Here is a 22386-nt window from a genome sequence, read left to right as displayed (position 1 = left end):
CTCTCACTCTCTCTTTCTCTCACTCTCTCTCTCTCTCTCTCTCCCTCTCTCTCTCTCTCTCTCTCTCTCTCTCTCTCTCTCTCTCTCTCTCTCTCTCTCTCTCTCTCTCTCTCTCTCTCTCTCTCTCTCTCTCTCTCTCTCTCTCTCTCACTCTGTGTGTGTGAGTGGATTTAGTGCCCTTTGTTGGTGGAGACGTTTCGACATCCTCTGACAATGATTTATACACTCAATCGAATACCTTGTAAATAAACCAGGATTAGTTCTCAACAAATCCCTTTTGGGACAGCCACATCGACAAAACACAACATACAGAGACAATGAATGGCACAACTTGTTTTCATCAACTCAAATCCCTCTGGCTTGTTGACGTGTGTATGGGTCCACCTTCCCCATTCCTCCGCCCCCACACCTCTATTCCCACACACAGAGCTTACTGTGAAATGACTGTCCTCATTTGAACAGAGCTGAACAGAGCAGAGTAGATTCTGTGTCGTCTGTCCCTACCTGACGCTCTTCAAAGTGCTAAGGCAAGGTGGCAGGGGAGGTGCGTCAATGTTTCCTTTTTTCCGTAGCACTATTTAATTGCCAAATGAAGGATGAGGAGGGGGAGAAGGAGGGAGGGAGGAGGGGTGTGTGTAGGGGGAATGAGACATGATGGAGACGGTTCCATGATGCTCTTGGATTTCTCCCGTGCTCTGTGTGTGTGTGTGTGTGTGTGTGTGTGTGTGTGTGTGTGTGTGTGTGTGTGTGTGTGTGTGTGTGTGTGTGTGTGTGTGTGTGTGTGTGTGTGTGTGTGTGTGTGTGTGTGTAATGTAATGTAATGTAATGTAAATGTGTGTGTGTGTCTCTCCTCGCAGGCCTCCATTGAAGAGCGTCTGAAGCAGCTGCAGGATGCTCACAGAGACTTTGGCCCTGGATCCCAGCACTTCCTGTCCAGTAAGTGCTCCTCTCCCTTCATGTAAAGTTGGCACTGGGTGCCGTGCCACGCTGTACCATTCCTGTATAGGGGCTGGGGGGAGGAGGGGGTGGGAGGCTGAAAATTAGGATGGGTGGTGTGTGTGTGGGGGGGTTGTTCGAGGGAAGGGGGTTACAACATGGTTGGTCATAGTGTGAGGTTGTGTATGAGGATGTGTGAGGCTGTGGTGTCTGGGTTGGGCGTGGAGGGGGCAGGCTTTGCGCCTTAATCCCCCACTGAGTCACAGCAGCAGTAGTGAGATAGAGACGTTTCCGTAGTTCTCTTTGATTGGTTTGATTTATTTTGCCCATGCTGTGTGTGTGTGTGTGTGTGTGTGTGTGTGTGTGTGTGTGTGTGTGTGTGTGTGTGTGTGTGTGTGTGTGTGTGTGCGTGTGCGTGTGTGTGTGTGCTGCTCTGTGATGGTGGTATAATATTAAAAGGGAACTCCTGCCGTCCTCAGTCCCCCCAGCTCTGCCACAGTCACGCTGTGTAAGGACTGTCATGCTACTGGGGCTGAGCTGATTCTCCTCGCCTGTGTGTGTTTGTGTGTGTGTTTGTGTGTGTGTTTGTGTGTGTGTTTGTGTGTGTAAAGGTGTAAAGGTGTGTAGCTGCCTCACCGAGTACTATGTCTATCGTGACAGTGTCCTTGTGTCCACGTGTGTGTGTGTGTCCGCGCATCTCCCTTTATCTCCCATTCATCCAGTCTAGCCTATTCCAGTCCCAGCTAGCTTGGCCAATCCAGCTAAGCTTACAGCTAAAATGCTACATTGACCGGGTGTGGGACTCCTTCACCTCACATTTTCCGTTAGCCTTTACCAACAATAATCCTCTCTGGGACTAGACACAAAAGGCTGCGTTTACTGTTTCAGCTTCAGTCCATCTATTATGTACTGCAGCTCTCCCTCTGAATGGCCACAGACTGTCTGGATCCACGTGGCCCACGTCCCAAATGGCACCCTATTCCCTTTATAGTGCACTACTCTTGACCAGCGCCCTATGGGGGAATAGGCCCTAAGTAGGGAATAGGGTGCCATTGGGGACGTGAACATGGTCACTGGTTATGTGCAAATGGCTTTTCATGCTTGATGTGCCTTAGCGATTGATTTTCCGTTACAGGTTCAGTGCAGATACCCTGGGAACGTGCCGTCTCGCCAAACAAAGTGCCCTACTACATCAAGTAAGTCTAAAGTATTGAGTCACTGTTCAGATGGCAGTATTGAGTTACCAGAAGACACATTCATAAGGTATCCCTAGAAAAACAGTATTGAGCTCAGTCCCTCCTGACCACTTATCTATTTACTTCATCAATGCTCCATTGTCCCGGTCTGGGCTGTGTTTTTCTTTCAGCTCTGAGGTGTCTGCTTGTGTATTTGTGTATGTGTGCATCCATGCGCGTGTATGTACAGTATGTGTACTGTGTGTGAGTGTCGGCGTATCTCTTACAAACAGGGGTGTTTATTTTCTTAATCACTGCTGTTAGCCCTTGTGCCCCCCCCCCCCCTGTCCCCACCTGCTGCCTGACTATTAATTCTTATGGGCTGTGTAACTGTGCCACTGGAGGGGAATATCTGACGGGCACTCTGTTGGGCACCTAATCCATCCAACAGTCTCATACAGGTAATGACGGGCATTGGAGTTGCCCCCGGGTCCTGGCAAACTTCCTGCTTGGGGCTCGCTCATTTATTTAGCTGAGCGCGTCAATTATTTATTGGCTATCGTTTTTCCCATGGTACATTTTCCTTTTCCTGCGCTGCTCCTTGTACTATGGGCTGAGAAGGTAGAGTGTTAGGGTAGGTTGTCTAGCAACTCTCTATGTGAAACCTCTTACATGTCCGCCATACAGTGCATTTGTAAAGTATTCAGACCCCTTCACTTTTTCCACATTTTGTTACATTACAGCCTTATTCTAAAATTGATTAAATTGTTTTTTCCCCCTCAATCTACACATAATGACAAAGCAAAAAGAGGTTTGTAGAAATTTTTGCAAATGTATTAAAATAAAAATCTGAAATATCACATTTACTTAACTCCATCAGAGCAGTAGAGCTATAGCCAGTGCACAGTAGAGCTATAGCCGGTGCACAGTAGAGCTATAGCCGGTGCACAGTAGAGCTATAGCCGGTGCACAGTAGAGCTATAGCCGGTGCACAGTAGAGCTATAGCCGGTGCACAGTAGAGCTATAGCCAGTGCACAGTAGAGCTATAGCCGGTGCATAGTAGAGCTATAGCCGGTGCACAGTAGAGCTATAGCCGGTACACAGTGAAGGGTGAGGAGTGATCGTAGTGGAACATTGGTCCTACTGTCTTGTTGCTGCTGTGTGTCTGACCTTTACAGGTCCATAAGGTCATAGATGGAAACTACATCCACCAATTTTTCACAGTTGTGTTTTCATCAGACATGATTGTTTATAGGTACCTTCATGTGTGTGTAAAATATTAATGTTCTCAGATTTTTACTCATAGATTTTAGATGTGTGTGAAAATGTTTTTATTTTTGTTGCAAGCCGATATACATCCGTTGTTTAGCTGGAAGGGAATGTTCATATCCTGTGTATTTGATGTGATATGTGGTTGTCTCACCTACAGTAGCTATCTCAAGATGAATGCACTTACTGTGAGTCACTCTGAATAAGAGCATCTGCTAAATGACTCAAATGTCAAACATAAATGTTTTACATACATATCATTTTTTTAATTATTATAAAATATTGATGTCACAAATGTATAATTCGTAAATTTCTTTATAAAAATGTCATTAGTTACATTTGACTGTGTAAAACGTTGCAGTTCTACTTATTCCTCTGAGAGTGAGGCAGATATATACCATTTAGCAGAACAATACATGATTATTTGTCTCTCTGAAATGAAACCTTCAAGATTAAAGATTTTAAACAAATGCATGCCTTCATTGAATAACCCCATGCTGTGATTATATAGTGAAAAAACACACCAATCTTTCATCATTTCTTTAAACAATAAAAGCTCATTTACGAACATTTCTGAAAATGGATATATAGCGTTTTGGAATGAAATTCTTCACCTTCCTTACTTTCTCCCTTGTAAACCCTTTACTCTTGTCTAACTCTGTCCTCCTTCGATCTCTCCTCCCCCTCTCCCTCTCTCCCCTCTCCTCTCTCCCTTCCTACTCTCCCTCAGCCATCAGGCCCAGACAACGTGCTGGGACCATCCAAAAATGACGGAGCTGTACCAGGTGCTGGGTAAGATAAAGACAATGAAAGAGTTAGGCCCTTACCGTGCACCTCCGCAGGGCCTCCAGAGGCCCACAGAGCCCCTGCCACCATCACCCCATACCTCATTAAGGGCCCATATTTCAGACACCCCCAAGACCGACGACACCATTCTCATTAACCTGCGGGAACAATTTGATGGCTCTATGATTGCTTTTTCCTACATTTCATTTTAATAAATTGTTATTAAACAGCATTGGGTGGCTTTGGGGGGGGGGGGGGGGGGGGGGGGGGGGGTTGTCCACACAACGACAGACAGACAGACAGACTTGCTATGAGGCATTGAGGGAGCGGCATTATGTAGCAACATCGCCCCTGCTAATGACTCACTGATGGGCTGATAAACACAGGGAGGATGAGAGCAGACGAGTAGGATGTCCTTGCCATCCTTTAACTTGAGATTTATTTTTCTCTCGCTCTCTCTCTCTCTCTCTCTCTATCCCTCTCTCCTTTCTTCATTAGCGGATCTGAACAACATCAAGTTCTCAGCGTACCGGACAGCCATGAAGCTGCGGCGGGTGCAGAAGGCTCTGAGATGTACGTATTGTGTTTGTCATGCAGGCTAATTTAATTAATTAATTGGCCCAATTGAGTTACGTGAGGGGAGGTAAATTAGCCAAGGTCATGTGGATGAGTGAGGCATAAATGCGTGTGTGCCCCCTCCAGGACCAAGCGTAGTAGCTTTATCTTCCACAGTCCAGACGTCTCCTCCTCTCCTCCCGCCATCCCTCCCTTCCCCACGCTCTGGCTCCCCCTGACCCTGAGTCAGCCCTGCGGCCACGCTTTACCACAGGGGGCTGCTCACATCCTTTTTCATGCTCTCTCCATTCACACTCTCGCTTTCTCTCCATTCAACTCTCCACCCCTCTTTGTCCCTCCGACACAGGGAAATGGCCTGCGAAAGCACAGCATGAACGCACTGCTGAAAACGCTATACCCTCCTGCCTCTCTCTCCCTCTCTCTCTCTCTCTCTCTCTCTCAATTCAATTCAATTCAAGGGGCTTTATTGGCATGGGAAACGTGTTAACATTGCCAAAGCAAGTGAGGTAATAATAATATACAAAAGTGAAATAAACAATAAAAATTAACAGTAAACATTACACATACAGAAGTTTCAAAACAATAAAGACATTACAAATGTCATATTATATATATACAGTGTTGTAACGATGTACAAATGGTTAAAGTACACAAGGGAAAATAAATAACCATAAAAATGGGTTGTATTTACAATGGTGTTTATTCTTCACTGGTTGCCCTTTTCTTGTGGCAACAGGTCACACATCTTGCTGCTGTGATGGCACACTGTGGAATTTCACCCAGTAGATATGGGAGTTTATCAAAATTGGATTTGTTTTCAAATTCTTTGTGGATCTGTGTAATCTGAGGGAAATATGTCTCTCTAATATGGTCATACATTGGGCAGGAGGTTAGGAAGTGCAGCTCAGTTTCCACCTCATTTTGTGGGCAGTGAGCACATAGCCTGTCTTCTCTTGAGAGTCATGTCTGCCTACGGCGGCCTTTCTCAATAGCAAGGCTATGCTCACTGAGTCTGTACATAGTCAAAGCTTTCCTTAAGTTTGGGTCAGTCACAATGGTCAGGTATTCTGCCGCTGTGTACTCTCTGTTTAGGGCCAAATAGCATTCTAGTTTGCTCTGTTTTTTTGTTAATTCTTTCCAATGTGTCAAGTAATTATCTTTTTGTTTTCTCATGATTTGGTTGGGTCTAATTGTGCTGTTGTCCTGGGGCTCTGTGGGGTGTGTTTGTGTTTGTGAACAGAGCCCTAGGACCAGCTTGCTTAGGGGACTCTTCTCCAGGTTCATCTCTCTGTAGTCTCTCTCTCTCTCTCTCTCTCTCTCTCTCTCTCTCTCTCTCTCTCTCTCTCTCTCTCTCTCTCTCTCTCTCTCTCTCTCTCTCTCTCTCAGGGTTGGGGAGGAGAGGAGATGTGTCTCTCTCTCCCTTCCTCTTTCTAAGTATGGATTGAGCTCTATAAAAGTCCATCTAAAATGCCTAAAAGTGACTCCTCTCCCAACCCTAACCCACTCCAGCCATCTCCTGTGCTTTGCCATCTCCTTATCTCCCCTATCCAATCACATCTGTCATTAGAGGACACCCTCTTATCTCCAGTCCTCTGCCCAGCCTGGGATGGCCATTCAAATTAGTTTAGAGGAGCAAAATCTAATTTGGGTTGGCGCTCTCGCAACATCTGTCAGCGCTTAAGTGGGGGGAAAAAGGTGAATAAGCACTCTCTCCTTCACTCTCCTGTCCCCTGGTGGTTTGTGTGTGTGTGTGTGTGTGTGTGTGTGTGTGTGTGTGTGTGTGTGTGTGTGTGTGTGTGTGTGTGTGTGTGTGTGTGTGTGTGTGTGTGTGTGTGTGTGTGTGTGTGTGTGTGTGTGTGTGTGTGTGTGTGTGTGTGTGTGTGTGTGTGTGTGTGTGTGCATCCATCCAGTGGACCTGCTGAGGCTGGTGAGTGTGGTGGACGTGTTCAGGGAGCAGGATCTGCAGCACGGGGAACATGTGATGGATGTGGTGGAGATGATTCATGCCCTGACCGGCCTGTATGAGAGACTGGAGGAGGAGAGGAGGGCCATCGTGGTCAACATCCCTCTCTGTGTGGACATGTGTCTCAACTGGCTGCTCAACGTCTACGACAGGTACAATTGACCACTGCTGACCGTTCACCTTGACCCCTTGCCCCCTGACCCTAAACCTTACATGGCCTCAACAAAACCAGGTCATGTTTTTTTTAACTGGCTGCTCAATGTGTCAATGTCTCTTGGACGTCACTGATAGCACATAGCAACACATTACCTCACCTCGTATTATCTTTGAGGGGTTTTGGGTTCAGACGTAAAGTTCACCTAATTAGTGACTGTTCATGACAGTTGTGTTGTTAGCTACTTGTAAGTGCTACGCTAAGCTAATGAACCAAATACCTCTGTTTTTGTCAGTTCTGTTTCACATGCAGCTCTGTTTTATCTGGGACACTCTGCCATTGACATTACTGCCAATATACCTCTCACATATCCTTGGCTAAATTCACCCTGTCTCCACCTCGCAAGTATAAAAACCTTTTCCCACAATCAAGGACCATCACGCTCTCCTACTCCAGTGCTCTGATTGGTTGAGAGTCCTCTCAGCGGGGCGTCTCGTTGGTGAAGTAGGCTGTGTGGCTGGGAGGCTTCGTCGTGAGTAAGATTACAGAGAGGCTGTAGCTCAATCAATCTGGCAGGCGTCCAATCAGGGCAACTGAGACCCAGCAGAAGCATAAACTGTTTGATTCTGATTGCCTGTCCCTCTCTGTCAACTGCCAAGCCCTCCACAGAATCCGAGAGGCGCAATTCCCGGCGAACATGACAAAAAGAGAGAAAAAAGAAACAGACCCATTTTTTAAATAAACGCCATTAATGTAATTTGCAGCTCTTAATTAATTACCTGCTGCTAATGAGTGGAAATCAGCAATTTTATCCTCCACATATACTTCCTGTAATTGCTTTTTTGTTTTCCGATAAACTCTGGGTGTAAATGAGCTGTGCGTGCAGTGTCAAATCAAATTGAATTAAATGTTATTTGTCACATGCTCCAAATACAACAGGTGTAGACGTTACCGTGAAAAGCTTACTGACATGCAGAATTTTTTAAGTAATAAAAGATTTGCAAAAGATTTTATGAAATAAATAAATAAACTAAAGTAAGAAAAAAGTAACACAATAAAATAACAATAACAAGACTATATGCAGGGGTACCTGTACCCAGTCAATGTACAGGGGTACAGCGTAGTCGAGGTAATTGAGGGATTGTGTACATGTAGGTAGGGGTAAAGTGACTATACATAGATTATAAACCAGGAGTAGCAGCATTAAAAGGGGGGGGGGGGGGGGGGGGGGGGGTCATTGCAATAGCAGTGTGTGTGTGTGTGTGTACAGGTGTGTGTGTGTGTGTTTGCGGTGTGTGTGTGTGTGTTTGCAGTGTGTGTGTGTTTGCAGTGTGTGTGCAGTGTGAGCGGTAATAATCATGAGGTGTCCTCACTAAAGAGACAACCAATGCAGTTTTTTCCCTCTCTTTTCTATGGTTATTTTGGAGAGTGGGTTTGTCAGAGCGCTTTTGATTCAGGAGAAGTGTGTGTGTGTGTGTGTCTGTGCGTGTGTGTCCTTAGCTCCTCAGAGGGCATGTCACACTCTTTGGGTGTGCGGGGAGTAACGCGTCCCACGTGGTGAGAAGCTGGGGGCACATATTGAAGATGACACACAGCAGACAGGTGCTGACATGCCCTCGCTTCTCTACCTCCCTTTACCTCCCCATCTCCCCCTGCCTCTCCCATGTCTCCCCCTGCCTCTCTTATGTCTCCCCCTGCCTCTCCTATGCCTCCCCCTGCCTCTCCTATGTCTCCCCCTGCCTCTCCTATGTCTCCCCTGCCTCTCCTATGTCTCCCCCTGCCTCTCCTATGTCTCCCCCTGTCTCTCTTATGTCTCCCCCTGCCTCTCCTATGTCTCCCCCTGCCTCTCCTATGTCTCCCCCTGCCTCTCCTATGTCTCCCCCTGCCTCTCCTATGTCTCCCCCTGCCTCTCTTATGTCTCCCCCTGCCTCTCCTATGTCTCCCCCTGCCTCTCCTATGTCTCCCCCTGCCTCTCATATGTCTCCCCCTGCCTCTCTTATGTCTCCCCTGCCTCTCCTATGTCTCCCCCTGCCTCTCCTATTTCTCCCCCCTATGTCTCCCCCTGCCTCTCCTATGTCTCCCCCTGCCTCTCCTATTTCTCCTCCCTATGTCTCCCCCTGCCTCTCCTATGTCTCCCCATGCCTCTCTTATGTCTCCCCCTGCCTCTCCTATGTCTCCCCCTGCCTCTCCTATGTCTCCCCTGCCTCTCATATGTCTCCCCCTGCCTCTCTTATGTCTCCCCTGCCTCTCCTATGTCTCCCCCTGCCTCTCCTATGTCTCCCCTTGCCTCTCCTATGTCTCCCCCTGCCTCTCATATGTCTCCCCCTGCCTCTCTTATTTCTCCCCCCTATGTCTCCCCCTGCCTCTCTTATGTCTCCCCCTGCCTCTCCTATGTCTCCCCCTGTCTCTCCTTTGTCTCCCCCTGCCTATCCTATGTCTCCCCCTAACTCTCCTAGGTCTCCCCCTGCCTCTCATGTCTTCCCCTTCCTCCCCCTGTCTCCCGCTGCCTCTCATGTCTTCTCCTTGGTATCCCCCTGCCTCTCCTAGGTCTTCCCCTGCCTCCCCCTGTCTCCCCCTAGGTCTCCCCCTGACTCTCCTATGTCTTTCCCTGCCTCCCCCTGTCTTCCCCTGTCTCTCCTAGGTCTTCCCCTGCCTCTCCTATGTCTTCCCCCTGCCTCCCCCTAAGTCTCCCTAAGTCTCCCCCTGTCTCTCCCTGCCTCTCCTAGGTCTCTCCCTGCCTTTCCTAGGTATCCCCCTGTCTCTCCCTGCCTCTCCTAGGTCTCCCCCTGCCTCTCCTAGGTCTCTCCCTGCCTCTCCTAGGTCTCCCCCTGCCTCTCTTAGGTCTCCCCCTGCCTCTCCTAGGTCTCCCCCTGCGTCTCCTAGGTCTCTCCCTGCCTCTCCTAGGTCTCTCCCTGCCTCTCCTAGGTCTCCCCCTGCCTCTCCTAGGTCTCCCCCTGCCTCTCCTAGGTCTCTCCCTGACTCTCCCAGGTCTCCCCCTGCGTCTCCTAGGTCTCTCCCTGCCTCTCCTAGGTCTCTCCCTGCCTCTCCTAGGTCTCCCCCTGCCTCTCCTAGGTCTCTCCCTGACTCTCCTAGGTCTCCCCCTGCCTCTCCTAGGTCTCCCCCTGCCTCTCCTAGGTCTCTCCCTGCCTCTCCTAGGTCTCCACCTGCCTCTCCTAGGTTTCCCCCTGCCTCTCCTAGGTCTCCCCCTGCCTCGTCTAGGTCTCCGCCTGTCTCTCCCTGCCTCTCCTAGGTCTCCCCCTGCCTCTCCTAGGTCTCCCCCTGCCTCTCCTAGGTCTCTCCCTGACTCTCCTAGGTCTCTCCCTGCCTCTCCTAGGTCTCCCCCAGCCTCTCCTAGGTCTCCCCTGCCTCTCCTAGGTCTCCCCCTGTCTCTCCCTGCCTCTCCTAGGTCTCTCCCTGCATCTCCTAGGTCTCCCCGTGCCTCTCCTAGGTCTCCCCCTGCCTCTCCTAAGTCTCTCCCTGTCTCCCCCTAGGTCCCCCCCCTTCCTTTCCTAAGTCTCCCCCTGTCTCCCCCTGCCTCTCCTAGGTATCCCCCTGCCTCTCCTAGGTATCCCCCTGCCTCTCCTAGGTATCCCCCTGCCTCCCCCTAAGTCTCCCTAAGTCTCCCCCTGCCTCTCCTAGGTATCCCCCTGCCTCTCCTAGGTATCCCCATGTCTCTCCCTGCCTCTCCTAGGTCTCTCCCTGCCTCTCCTAGGTCTCCCCCTGCCTCTCCTAGGTCTCCCCCTGCCTCTCCTAGGTCTCTCCCTGCCTCTCCTAGGTCTCCCCCTGCCTCTCCTAGGTCTCCCCCTGCCTCTCCTATGTCTCTCCCTGCCTCTCCTAGGTCTCTCCCTGCCTCTCCTAGGTCTCCCCCTGCCTCTCCTAGGTCTCCCCCTGTCTCTCCCTGCCTCTCCTAGGTCTCTCCCTGCCTTTCCTAGGTCTCCCCCTGCCTCTCCTAGGTCTCCCCCTGCCTCTCCTAGGTCTCTCACTAACTCTCCTAGGTCTCTCCCTGCCTCTCCTAGGTCTCCCCCTGCCTCTCATAGGTCTCCCCCTGCCTCTCATAGGTCTCCCCCTGCCTCTCCTAGGTCTCCCCCTGCCTCTCCTAGGTCTCCCCCTGCCTCTCTTAGGTCTCCCCCTGCCTCTCATAGGTCTCCCCCTGCTTCTCCTAGGTCTCCCCCTGTCTCCCCCTAGGACTCCCCCTGCCTCTCCTAGGACTCCCCTAGGTCTCTTCCTGCCTCTCCTAGGACTCCCCTAGGTCTCCCCCTGCCTCTTCTAGGACTCCCTTAGGTCTCCCCCTGTCTCTCCATGCCTCTCCTAGGTCTCCCCCTGCCTCTCCTAGGTCTCCCCCTGCCTCTCCTAGGTCTCTCCCTGCCTCTCCGAGGTCTCCCCCTGCCTCTCCGAGGTCTCCCCCTGCCTCTCCGAGGTCTCCCCCTGCCTCCCCCTAGGACTCTCCTAGGTCTTCTGGGCACACTGTAACAGTGACCATAATGACTGGGAATGGCAGTAATGTTCTCTCAGCGACTAATGTTTTCCCACTGACTCCAATATTATTATAGAGGATTTGCTGCAAAGCTCCATCCACTCTGATGACTCCCACTGACTCTAATATTATCTCCTGACTCCTGTGTTAAGGCAGTGACTATATGCCTCTCTGTCTCTCACACTGACATTGACTACCACTGTCTCTAATGTTCTTTCACTGACTCTAATCCCTTCCATCTGACTATACTGTTGTCAAGGCAGAGAAAAGCAAAGCTCCCAACTAAAGCCAGTAACAGCTGTCCTGTCCTCCCCCTGCGTCTAGTGGAAGAGTGTCCCTGTGCCCCCCAGACACACATATAATGTGACCCATTTAGGTCAGGTCCCAGCCCTCCCAGTCCCAACCCAACTCTATGGCCTTGCTATTGGTCAGAGGACACTGTTTATTCAGCTGAGTGGATCTGTTCCTGCCTTTACTTGTCATCTGCTAGTTTTTTCAGTGTAATGCCTTAGTTTATGTATCTGTTTGCTTCCGTAAGTGGGTTTGTTTTGGCATATTGCTCTACTTTTCATAAGCCCCTGAGTGTGAAACCCTAATCATGTCACTCTGACTTTTATAGTACTCTCTTGTCTCTCTTTCTCTCTCTCTATCTCTCTTTATATCTATCTATGTATCTATCTATCTCTCTTTTTCTCTCCTTATATCTATTTATCTGTCTATCTCTCTCTTTCTCTTTCGATCTATCTCTCTCGCTCTCTCGCTCTCTCGCTCTCTCTCACTCTCTCTCTCTATTTATTCACGGGGCTATCGCTACAAACAGATATGTGCCGTACCTTGATCCATCAGTGAGGAGGTGGTGTCTGCTCTCTGGGCAGGAGGAGACAGTGGAGCATCTGTGGTGTTTTCTGTCCTGGGTGGGTGGTCAGCAGGCCTGGGGTCTGCTGCTAGTAAACTACCTGTTGGGGCAGGCATTAAACTTTGACTACAATGGGCTAAATCAGGGTCACACAGAGTTTCTCTTGGTAGTCTTAAACAAATCCACTTTGAAACGAAAGTATACACCTCACACATATTGTCATGGGCTTAAAAAAAAGAAGACACGTGCTATGTCAGATATAGAGTTGAAATATATTCCATTTTGAGTTTGCGTCCCAATATTACACTTTATAAACATCACAGAAGACTGAAATAAAACAAAACTGTTTAACATAGAAATGCCAGATTTGTGTATTTTTTATTTTATAAAGTTTATTAATTAAGAGCCCGTGCGTCAATCTAAGTAACATAATAAAACAATCCCCCTTCAAAATCGGTCAGTTTAAGCTAGAGATAGCAGTATAGATACATCAGTCTCAATCCAACGCTTCCGCGTCTGCGGTGGAAGGTGGCCGAGCTATAGCGATGTTTGTCAGACCATGAGACGTGCGGAAAATCTGTCTAGTCATGAAAACGTCTGTAGCGTCCAAACAGTTTGGCTTGCACACGATGGTGTGTTGCTCTACAACCCCCACAAGTGTCGCAGGACTGGTATGAAGGTAACTCATACAAACCAATGGAAGTATGGAAGTCATTTTGTGCCAAAAAATAAGGGGTTAAACATGTGTAAAAAAAATAAAAAAGAATATATATACAGTACCAGTCAGAAGTTTGGCCATACCTACCCATTCAAGGGTTTTTCTTTATTTTTACTATTTTCTACATTGTAGAATAATAGTGAAGACATCAAAACTATGAAATAAACACATTTTGAATCATGTAGTAACCAAAAAAGTTTTAAACAAATGTTGTATTTGAGATTATTCAAAGTAGCCACCCTTTGCCTTGATGACATCTTTGCACACTCTTGTCATTCTCTCAACCAGCTTCATGAGGTAGTCACCTGGAATGCATTTCAATTAACAGGTGTGCCTTGTTAAATGTTCATTTGTGGAATTTCTTTCCTTCTTAAGTCGTTTTAGCCAATCAGTTGTGTTGTGACAAGGTAGGCGTGGTATACGTAAGATAGCCCTATTTGGTAAAAGACCAAGTCCATATTATGGCAAGAACAGCTCAAATAGGCAAAGAGAAATGACAGTCCATCATTAGACATGACGGTCAGTCAATCCGGAAAATGTCAGGAACTTTGAAAGTTTCTTCAAGCGCAGTCGCAAAAACCATCAAGCGCTATGATGAAACTGGCTCTCATTAGGACCGCCACAGGAAAGGAAGACCCAGAGTTACCTCTGCTGCAGAGCATACGTTCATTAGAGTTACCTGCACCTCAGGCTGCAGCCCAAATAAATGCTTCACAGAGTTCAAGTAACAGACACATCTCAACAACAACTGTTCAGAGGAGACTGCGTGAATCAGGCCTTCATGGTCAAATTGCTGCAAAGAAACCACTACTAAAGGACACCAATAAGAAGAATAGACTTGCTTGGGCCAAGAAACATGAGCAATGGACATTAGACCAGTGGAAATCTGTCTTTTGGTATGATGAGTCCAAATTTGCTATTTTTGGTTCCAATTGCCATGTCTTTGTGAGACGCAGAGTAGGTGAACGGATGATCTCCGCATGTGTGGTTCCCACCGTGAAGCATGGAGGAGGTGTGATAGTGTGGGGGTGCTTTGCTGGTGACACTGTCCGTGATTTATTTCGAATTCAAGGCACACTTAACTAGCATGGCTACCACAGCATTCTGCAGCGATAAGCCATTACATCTGGTTTGTGATTAGTGGGACTATCATTTGTTTTTGAACAGGAAAATGATTCAACATACCTACAGGCTGCGTAAAGGCTATTTGACCAAGAAGGAGAGTGATGGAGTGCTGCATCAGATGACCTGGCCTCCACAATCACTCAACCTCTACCCAATTGAGATGGTTTGGGATGAGTTAGACTGCAGAGTGAAGGAATAGCAGCCAACAAGTGCTCATAATATGTGGGAACTTCTTCAAGACTGTTGGAAAAGCATTCCAGGTTATGCTGGTTGAGAGAATGCCAAGAGTGTGCAAAGAGTGTGTCATCAAGGAAAAGGGTGGCTACTTTGAAGAATCTCAAATAAAGAATCTGAAGAATCTCAAATATGAAATATATTTTGATTTGTTTAACACTTTTTTGGTGTTTTGATGTCATCACTATTATTCTACAATGTAGAAAATCATGTTTCGTTACAGCCTTATTTGAAAATTGATTAAATCGTTTTTTCCCCTCATGAATCTACACACAATACTTCATAAAGACAAAGCAAAAACAGGTTTTTAGACATGTTTGCAATTTTTTTTTTTATTAATAACTGAAATATTACATTTACACAAGTATTCAGACACATTACTCAGTACTTTGTTGAAGCACCTTTGGCAGTGATTACAGCCTCTTGTCTTCTTGGGTATGACACTACAAGCTTGGCACACCTGTGTTTGGGGAGTTTCGTCCTTTCTTCTCTGCAGATCCTCTCAAGCTCTTTCAGGTTGGATGGGGAGCGCTGTGTTATCACTCCTTTAGCCTTCGGAACAGCCTCAATTTGTCGAGGCATGGACTCTACAAGGTGTCGAAAGCGTTCCACAGGGATGCTGGCCCATGTTGACTCCAATGCTTCCCACAGTTGTGTCAAAATGGCTGGATGTCCTTTAGGATGTCCTTTATTGATACACCCGGGAAACGGTTGTGCTTGAAAACCCCAGCAGCATTGCATTTCTTGACACAAACCAGTGCGCCTGGCACCTACTACCATACCCTGTTCAAAGGCACTTTAAAAAAATTGTAGCCCATTCACCCTCTGAATGGCACACATACACAATCCATGTCTCAATTGTCTCAAATCTTAAAAATCCTTCTTTAACCTGTGTCCTCCCCTTCATCTACACTGATTGAAGTGGATTTAACAAGTGACATCAATAAGGGATCATAGCTTTCACCTGGATTCACCTGCTCAGTCTATGTCATGGAAAGAGCAGGTGTTCTTAATGTTTTGTATACTCAGTGTACATGCTCCCGTGTGATCTTGAGCCCGCAGCAGCACAGCTCTAGGGTCTGGACCCCCCCCTGCAGCTCTTGTTTCCTGGTCTTGCACACTGGCAGTAGCCCTTTCTTGCAGTCAAATGACCGAGTGGCCTTATGGGTGGAATGTTATTCATATTTCTTATTAATTAACCTTTAAATGTCTAAGCTGTGGGGGGGTTCAGTCTTGTCCTTGGCTGTGTGTTTAGGGTTGTTGGAAGGTGAACCTTCACCCCGGTCAGAGGACCTGAGCGCTCCGGAGCATAAAGGAACTCTCTGTACTCTCCCAGTCCCTGCCACTGAAAAACATCCTCACAGCATGATGCGGCCACCACCATGCTTCACCCACCGTAGGGATGGTGCCAGGTTTCCTCCAGATGTGATGCTTGGCATTCAGGCCAAAGAGTTCAATCTTGGTTTCATCAGACCAGAGAATCTTGTTTATCATGGTCTGAGAGTCCTTTAGGTGCCTTTTGGCAAACTCTCAGCGGGCTGTCATGTGCATTTTACTGAGGAGTGGCTTCTGTCTGCCCACTCTATCATAAAGGCTAGTTGTCCATCTGGAAGGTTCTCCCATCACCACAGAGGAACTCTGGAGCTCAGTCAGAGTGACCATCGGGTTCTTAGTCACCTCCCTGACCAAGGCCCTTCTCCCCCGATTGCTAAGTTTAGCCGGATGGCCAGCTCTTGGAAGAGTCTTGGTGGTTCCAAACTTCTTTTATTTAAGAATGAAGGAGGCCTATGTGTTCTTGGGGACCTCCAATGCTGCAGAAATGTTTTGGTACCCTTCCCCAAATCTGTGCCTCGACAGAATCCTGTCTCGGAGCTCTACAGATAATTCCTTCGACCTCATGGTTTAGTTTTTGCTCTGACATGCACTGTCAACTGTGGGACCTTATATAGACAGGTGTGTGCCTTTCCAAATCATGTCCATGTCCAATCAAGTTGTAGAAACATCTCAAGGATGATCAATGGAAACAGAATGCACCTGAGCTCAATTTCGAGGCTCATACCAAAGGGTCTGAACACTATTATGTAAATAAGGTATTTCTGGTTTTATCTTTAATAAATTTGTAAAAATTAGTAAAAACTTGTTTTCACTTTGTTGTTATGGGGTATTGTGTGTAGATTGATGAGAAAAAACATGTATTTAATCAATTTTGGAATAAAAATGTAATTTAACAAAATGTGGAAAAAGTCATGGGGTGTGAATACTTTCTGAATGCACTGTATATATACAAAATGTCTCTCTCTCTCTCTGACCTGCCCTTCTCCTTTCTCCCTAGTGGTCGCAATGGGAAGATGCGCGTCCTCTCCTTCAAGACGGGACTGGTGAGCCTGTGCAATGCGGATGTTCAGGAGAAGTATAAATGTAAGTATGAGTCCCGTTCATGTAGACACAGCCCTGCAGCCCCCTAACAAAGGAAAAAAAACAAAACCAGCCTGATTGCAAGCATTACATGAAGACAACCACTTAGGCTAATGAAGGCAATTTCTCGCTCTCTTGCTCTGTCTCTCTCTCTCTCTCTCTGTCCCTCTCTGTCTCTCTCGCTCAATTCAATCCAATTCAAGGGCTTTATTGGCATGGGAAACATACATTGCCAAAGCAAGTGAAGTAGATAATAAACAAAAGCGAAATTAACAATAACAATTAACAGTAAATATTACACTCACAGAATTTCCAAAAGAATAAAGACATTTCAAATGTCATAGGATGTCATATACAAATCAAATCAAACTTTATTTGTCACATGCGCCGAATACAACAAGTGTAGACCTTACCGTGAAATGTTTACTTACAAGCCCTTAACCAACAGTGCAGTTCAAGAAGAGTTAAGAAAATATTTACCAAATAAACAAAAGTAAAAAATTATCAAAGGTAATAACATAGCAGTAACGAGGCTATATACAGGGGCACCCGGTACCGAGTCAGTGTGCGGGTGTAACAGTTTCATTTTCGTCTGTCCCCTCGCCCCTACCCAGGCTCGAACCAGGGACCCTCTGCACACATCAACAACAGTCACCCACGAAGCATCGTTACCTATCGCGCCACAAAAGCCACGGCCCTTGCAGAGCAAGGGGAACAACTACTTCAGGTCTCAGAGCCACCACTAACTAGCTAGCCAGTTCACATCGGTTACACGGGGGTACAGGTTAGAGGTAATTTGTACATGTAGGTAGGGGTGAAGTGACTATGCATAGATAATAAACAGCGAGCAGCAGCAGTGTACAAAACAAATGGGGGGGTCAATGTAATAGTCTGGTGGCCATTTGATTAATTGTTCAGCAGTCTTATGGTATGGCTTGGGGGTAGAAGCTGTTAAGGAGCCTTTTGGTCCTAGACTTGGCGCTCCGGTACTGCTTGCCATGCGGTAGCAGAGAAAACAGTCTATGACTGGGTGACTGGAGTCTCTTGACAGTTTTATGGGCTTTCCTCTGACACGCCTATTATATAGGTCCTGGATTGCAGGAAGCTTGGCCCCAGTGATGTACTGGGCCGTACGCACTATCCTCTGTAGCTCCTTACTGTCAGATGCCGAGCAGTTGCCGTACCAGGCGGTGATGCAACTGGTCAGGATGCTCTCGAAGGTGCAGCTGTAGAACTTTTTGAGGATCTGGTGACCATGCCAAATCTTTTCAGTCTTCTGATGGGGAAAAGGTTTTGTCGTGCCCTCTTCACGACTGTCTTGGAATGTTTGGACCATGATAGAACTTGAAACTCTCGACCCGCTCCACTACAGCCCTGTTGATGTTAATGGGGGGCTGTTCGGCCCTCCTTTTCCTGTAGTCCACGATCATCTCCTTTGTCTTGCTCACATTGAGGGAGAGGTTGTTGTCCTGGCACCACACTGCCAGTTCTCTGAACTCCTCCCTATAGGCTGTCTCATCGTTGTCGGTGATCAGGCCTACCACTGTTGTTTCATCAGCAAACTTAATGATGGTGTTGGAGTCGTGTTTGGCTACGCAGTGGTGGGTGAACAGGGAGTACAGGAGGGGACTAAGTACACACCCCTGAGGAGCCCCAGTGTTGAGGATCAGCGTGGCAAACGTGTTGGTGCCTACCCCAGGAAGTCCAGGATCCAGTTGCGGAGGGAGGTGTTTAGTCCCAGAGTCCTTAGCTTAGTGATGAGCTTCGTGGGCACTATGGTGTTGAACGCTGAGCTGTAGTCAATGAACAGCATTCTCACATAGGTGTTCCTTTTGTCCCGGTGGGAAAGGGCAGTGTGGAGTGCGTTTGAGATTGCGTCATCTGTGGATCTGTTGGGGCGGTATGCGAATTGGAGTGGGTCTAGGTTATCCGGGAGGATGCTGTTGATGTGAGCCATGACCAGCTTTCAAAGCACTTCATGGCTACCGACGTGAGTGCTACGGGGCGGTAATCATTTAGGCGGGTTACCTTCGCTTCCTTGGGCACAGGGACTATGGTGGTCTGCTTGAAACATGTACAGTTGAAGTCGGAAGGTAGCATACACCTTAGCCAAATACATTTAAACTCAGTTTTTCACAATTCCTGACATTTAATCTTAGTAAAAATTCATTTACTTATGTCAGTTAGGATCACCAGAATAATTGTCAGAATAATTGTAGAGAGAATGATTTATTTCAGCTTTTATTTCTTTCATCACATTCCCAATGGGTCAGAAGTTTACATACACTCGATTAGTATTTGGTAGCATTGCCTTTAAATTGTTTAATTAACTTGGGCCAAACGTTTCAGGTAACCTTCCACAAGCTTCACACAATAAGTTGGGTGAATTTTGGCCCATTCCTTCTGACAGAGCTGGTGTAACTGAGTCAGGTTTGTAGGCCTTCTTGCTCTCACACGCTTTTTCAGTTCTGCCCACACATTTTCTATAGGATTGATGTCAGGGCTTTGTGATGGCCACTCCAATACCTTGACTTTGTTGTCCTTAAGCCATTTTGCCACAACTTTGGAAGTATGCTTTGGGGTCATTGTCCATTTGAAAGACCCATTTGCGACCAAGCTTTAACTTCCTGACTGATGTCTTGAGATGTTGCTTCAATATATCCACATAATTTTCCTCCCTCATGATGCTATCTATTTTGTGAGGTGCACCAGTCCCTCATGCAGCAAAGCACCCCCACAACATGATGCTGCCACCCCCGTGCTTCACGGTTGGGATGGTGTGCTTCGGCTTGCAAGCCTCCCCCTTTTTCCTCCAAACATAACGATGGTCATTATGGCCAAACAGTTCTATTTTTGTTTCATCAGACCAGAGTACATTTCTCCAAAAAGTACAATCTTTGTCCCCATGTGCAGTTGCAAACCCTAGTCTAACTTTTTTATGGCGGTTTTGGAGCAGTGGTTTCTTCCTTGCTGAGCGGCCTTTCAGGTTATGTCGATATAGGACTTGATTTACTGTGGATATAGATACTTTTGTACCTGTTTCCTCTAGCATCTTCACAAGGTCCTTTGCGGTTGTTCTGGGATTGATTTGCACTTTTCGCACCAAAGTACATTCATCTCTAGGAGACAGAACTTGTCTCCTTCCTGAGTGGTATGATGGCTGTGTGGTCCCATTGTAACGATTGTCTATTTCGTCCTCCTCATCGGACGAGGAGAGGCGAGAAGGATCGGACCAATATGCAGAATGGTTCGTGCTCATGATGATTTATTAAAACCGAAACTGAACACTGAAATACAAAACAATAAACGAAGTGCAGAAAACCGAAACAGTACCGTGTGGTGAAAACACTAACACGGTAGACAAACACCCACAAACCACACGTGAAACCCCGGCTGCCTAAGTATGATTCTCAATCAGGGACAACGATTGACAGCTGCCTCTGATTGAGAATCATACCAGGCCGAACACAAAAAACCCAACATAGACAACCCACCCCAACTCACGCCCTGACCATACTAAATAAATACGAAATAAGGGAAAATAAGGTCAGGAACGTGACACCCATGGTGTTTATACTTGCGTACTATTGTTTGTACAGATGAGCGTGTTACCTTCAGGCATTTGGAAATTGCTCCCAAGGATGAACCAGACTTATGGAGGTCTACAATTTTTTTCTGAGGTCTTGGCTGATTTCTTTAGATTTTCCAATGATGTCAAGCAAAGAGGCACTGACTTTGAAGGTAGGCATTGAACTACATCCACAGGTACACCTCCAATTGACTCAAATGATGTAACATTAGCCTATCGGAAGCTTCTAAAGCCATGACATAATTTTCTGGAATTTTCCAAGCTGATTAAAGGCACAGTCAACTTAGTGTATGTAAACTTTTGACCCACTGGAATTGTGATAGAGTGAATTATAAGTGAAATCATCTGTGTGTAACCAATTGTTGGAAATTTACTTGTGTCATGCACAAAGTAGATGTCCTAACCGACTTGCCAAAACTATAGTTTGTTAACAAGAAATTTGTGGAGTGGTTGAAAAATTCGTTTTAATGACTCCAACCTAAGTGTATGTAAACTTTCGACTTCAACTGTAGGTATTACAAACTCAGTCAGTGAGAGGTTGAAAATGTCAGTGAAGACATTTGCCAGTTGGTCTGCGCATGCTTTGAGTACACGTCCTGGTGTTGTAAGAGTGTTGTAACAGTGTGCAAATAGTTAGAGTACAAAAGGGAAAATAAATAAACATAACTATGGGTTGTATGTACAATGGTAGGAAGTGCAGCTCAGTTTCCACCTCATTTTGTGGGCAGTGTGCACATAGCCTGTCTTCTCTTGAGAGCCAGGTCTGCCTACGGCGGCCTTTCTCAATAGCAAGGCTATGCACACCGAGTCTGTACATAGTCAAAGTTTTCCTTAAGTGTGGGTCAGTCACAGTGGTCAGGTATTCTGCCACTCTGTATGTACTCTCTTTTTAGGGCCAAATAGCATTCTAGTTTGCTCAGTTTTTTTTTCATTCCAATGTGTCAAGTAATTCTCTTTTTGTTTTCTCATGATTTGGTCGGGTCTAGTTGTGTTTCTGTCCTGTGGCTCTGTGGGGTCTGTTTGTGTTTGTGAACAGAGCCCCAGGACCAGCTTGCTTAGGGGACTCTTCTCCAGGTTCATTTCTCTGTAGGTGATGGCTTTGTTATGGAAGGTTTGGGAATCGCTTCCTTTTAGGTAGTGGTAGAATTTTACAGCTCTTTTCTAGATTTTGATAATTAGCGGGTATCGGCCTAATTCGTTTCTGCATGCATTATTTTGTGTTTTATGTTGTACACTGAGGATATTTTTGAAGAATTCTGCATGCAGTCTCAATTTGCTGTTTGTCCCATTTTGTGAATTCTTGGTTGGTGAGCAGACCCCAGACCTCACAACCATAAAGGGCAATGGGTTCTATAACTGATTCAAGTATTTTTAGCCAGATCCTAATTGATGTGTCAAATTTTATGTTCCTTTTGATGGCATAGAAGGCCCTTCTTGCCTTGTCTCTCAGATCGTTCACAGCTTTGTAGAAGTGCCAGTTGGCATTTGTTACCTGTTGCGCTAATGTTTAGGCCGAGGTATGTCAAATTTTTTTGTGTACTCTAGGGCAACGGTGTCTAGATGGAATTTGTATTTGTGGTCCTGGCAACTGGACCTTTTTTGGAACACCATTATTTTTTTTATCTTACTGAGATTTACTGTCAGGGCCCAGGTCTGACAGAATCTGTGCAGAAGATCTAGGTGCTGCTGTAGGCCCTCCTTGGGTGGTGACAGAAGCACCAGAACATCAGCAAACAGTAGACATTTGACTTCTGATTCTAGTAGGGTGAGGCCGGGTGCGGCAGACTGTTCTAGTGCCCCAATTTGTTGATATATATGTTAAAGAGGGTGTGGCTTAAGCTGCATCCCTGTCTCACCCCATGGCCCTGTGGAAAGAAATGTGTTTTTTGCCAATTTTAACCACGCACTTGTTGTTTGTGTACATGGATTTTATAATGTTGTATGTTTTTCCCCCAATACCACTTTCCATCAATTTGTATAGCAGACCCTCATACCAAATTGAGTCAACAGCTTTTTCGAAATCATCAAAGCATGAGAGGACGTTGCTTTTGTTTTGTTTTGTTTGTTTGTCAATTAGGTGTGCAGGGTGAATACGTGGTCTGTCGTACGGTAATT

General features: G+C 46.7%; 1 protein-coding gene across 2 annotated transcripts in view; it reads left to right on the top strand.

Annotated features, from left to right (window-relative positions):
* LOC139581316 (dystrophin-related protein 2-like) overlaps positions 1-22386 on the top strand; it is a 114190-nt gene that overhangs the window by 52730 nt on the left and 39074 nt on the right. For both annotated transcript variants that reach the window (XM_071410931.1, XM_071410929.1), the window contains exons 8-13: positions 858-936; positions 2072-2132; positions 4112-4173; positions 4666-4740; positions 6654-6858; positions 16600-16685. In XM_071410931.1, the coding sequence (XP_071267032.1) occupies positions 858-936; positions 2072-2132; positions 4112-4173; positions 4666-4740; positions 6654-6858; positions 16600-16685 (568 nt within the window). The remainder of the gene's footprint in view (positions 1-857; positions 937-2071; positions 2133-4111; positions 4174-4665; positions 4741-6653; positions 6859-16599; positions 16686-22386) is intronic.

Source organism: Salvelinus alpinus, chromosome 7 (assembly GCF_045679555.1).
Source record: "Salvelinus alpinus chromosome 7, SLU_Salpinus.1, whole genome shotgun sequence".
Lineage (NCBI taxonomy): Eukaryota > Metazoa > Chordata > Actinopteri > Salmoniformes > Salmonidae > Salvelinus > Salvelinus alpinus.
The sequence above is the reverse complement of the archived record's forward strand: the minus strand, read 5'-3'. Positions and strand labels throughout refer to the sequence as shown.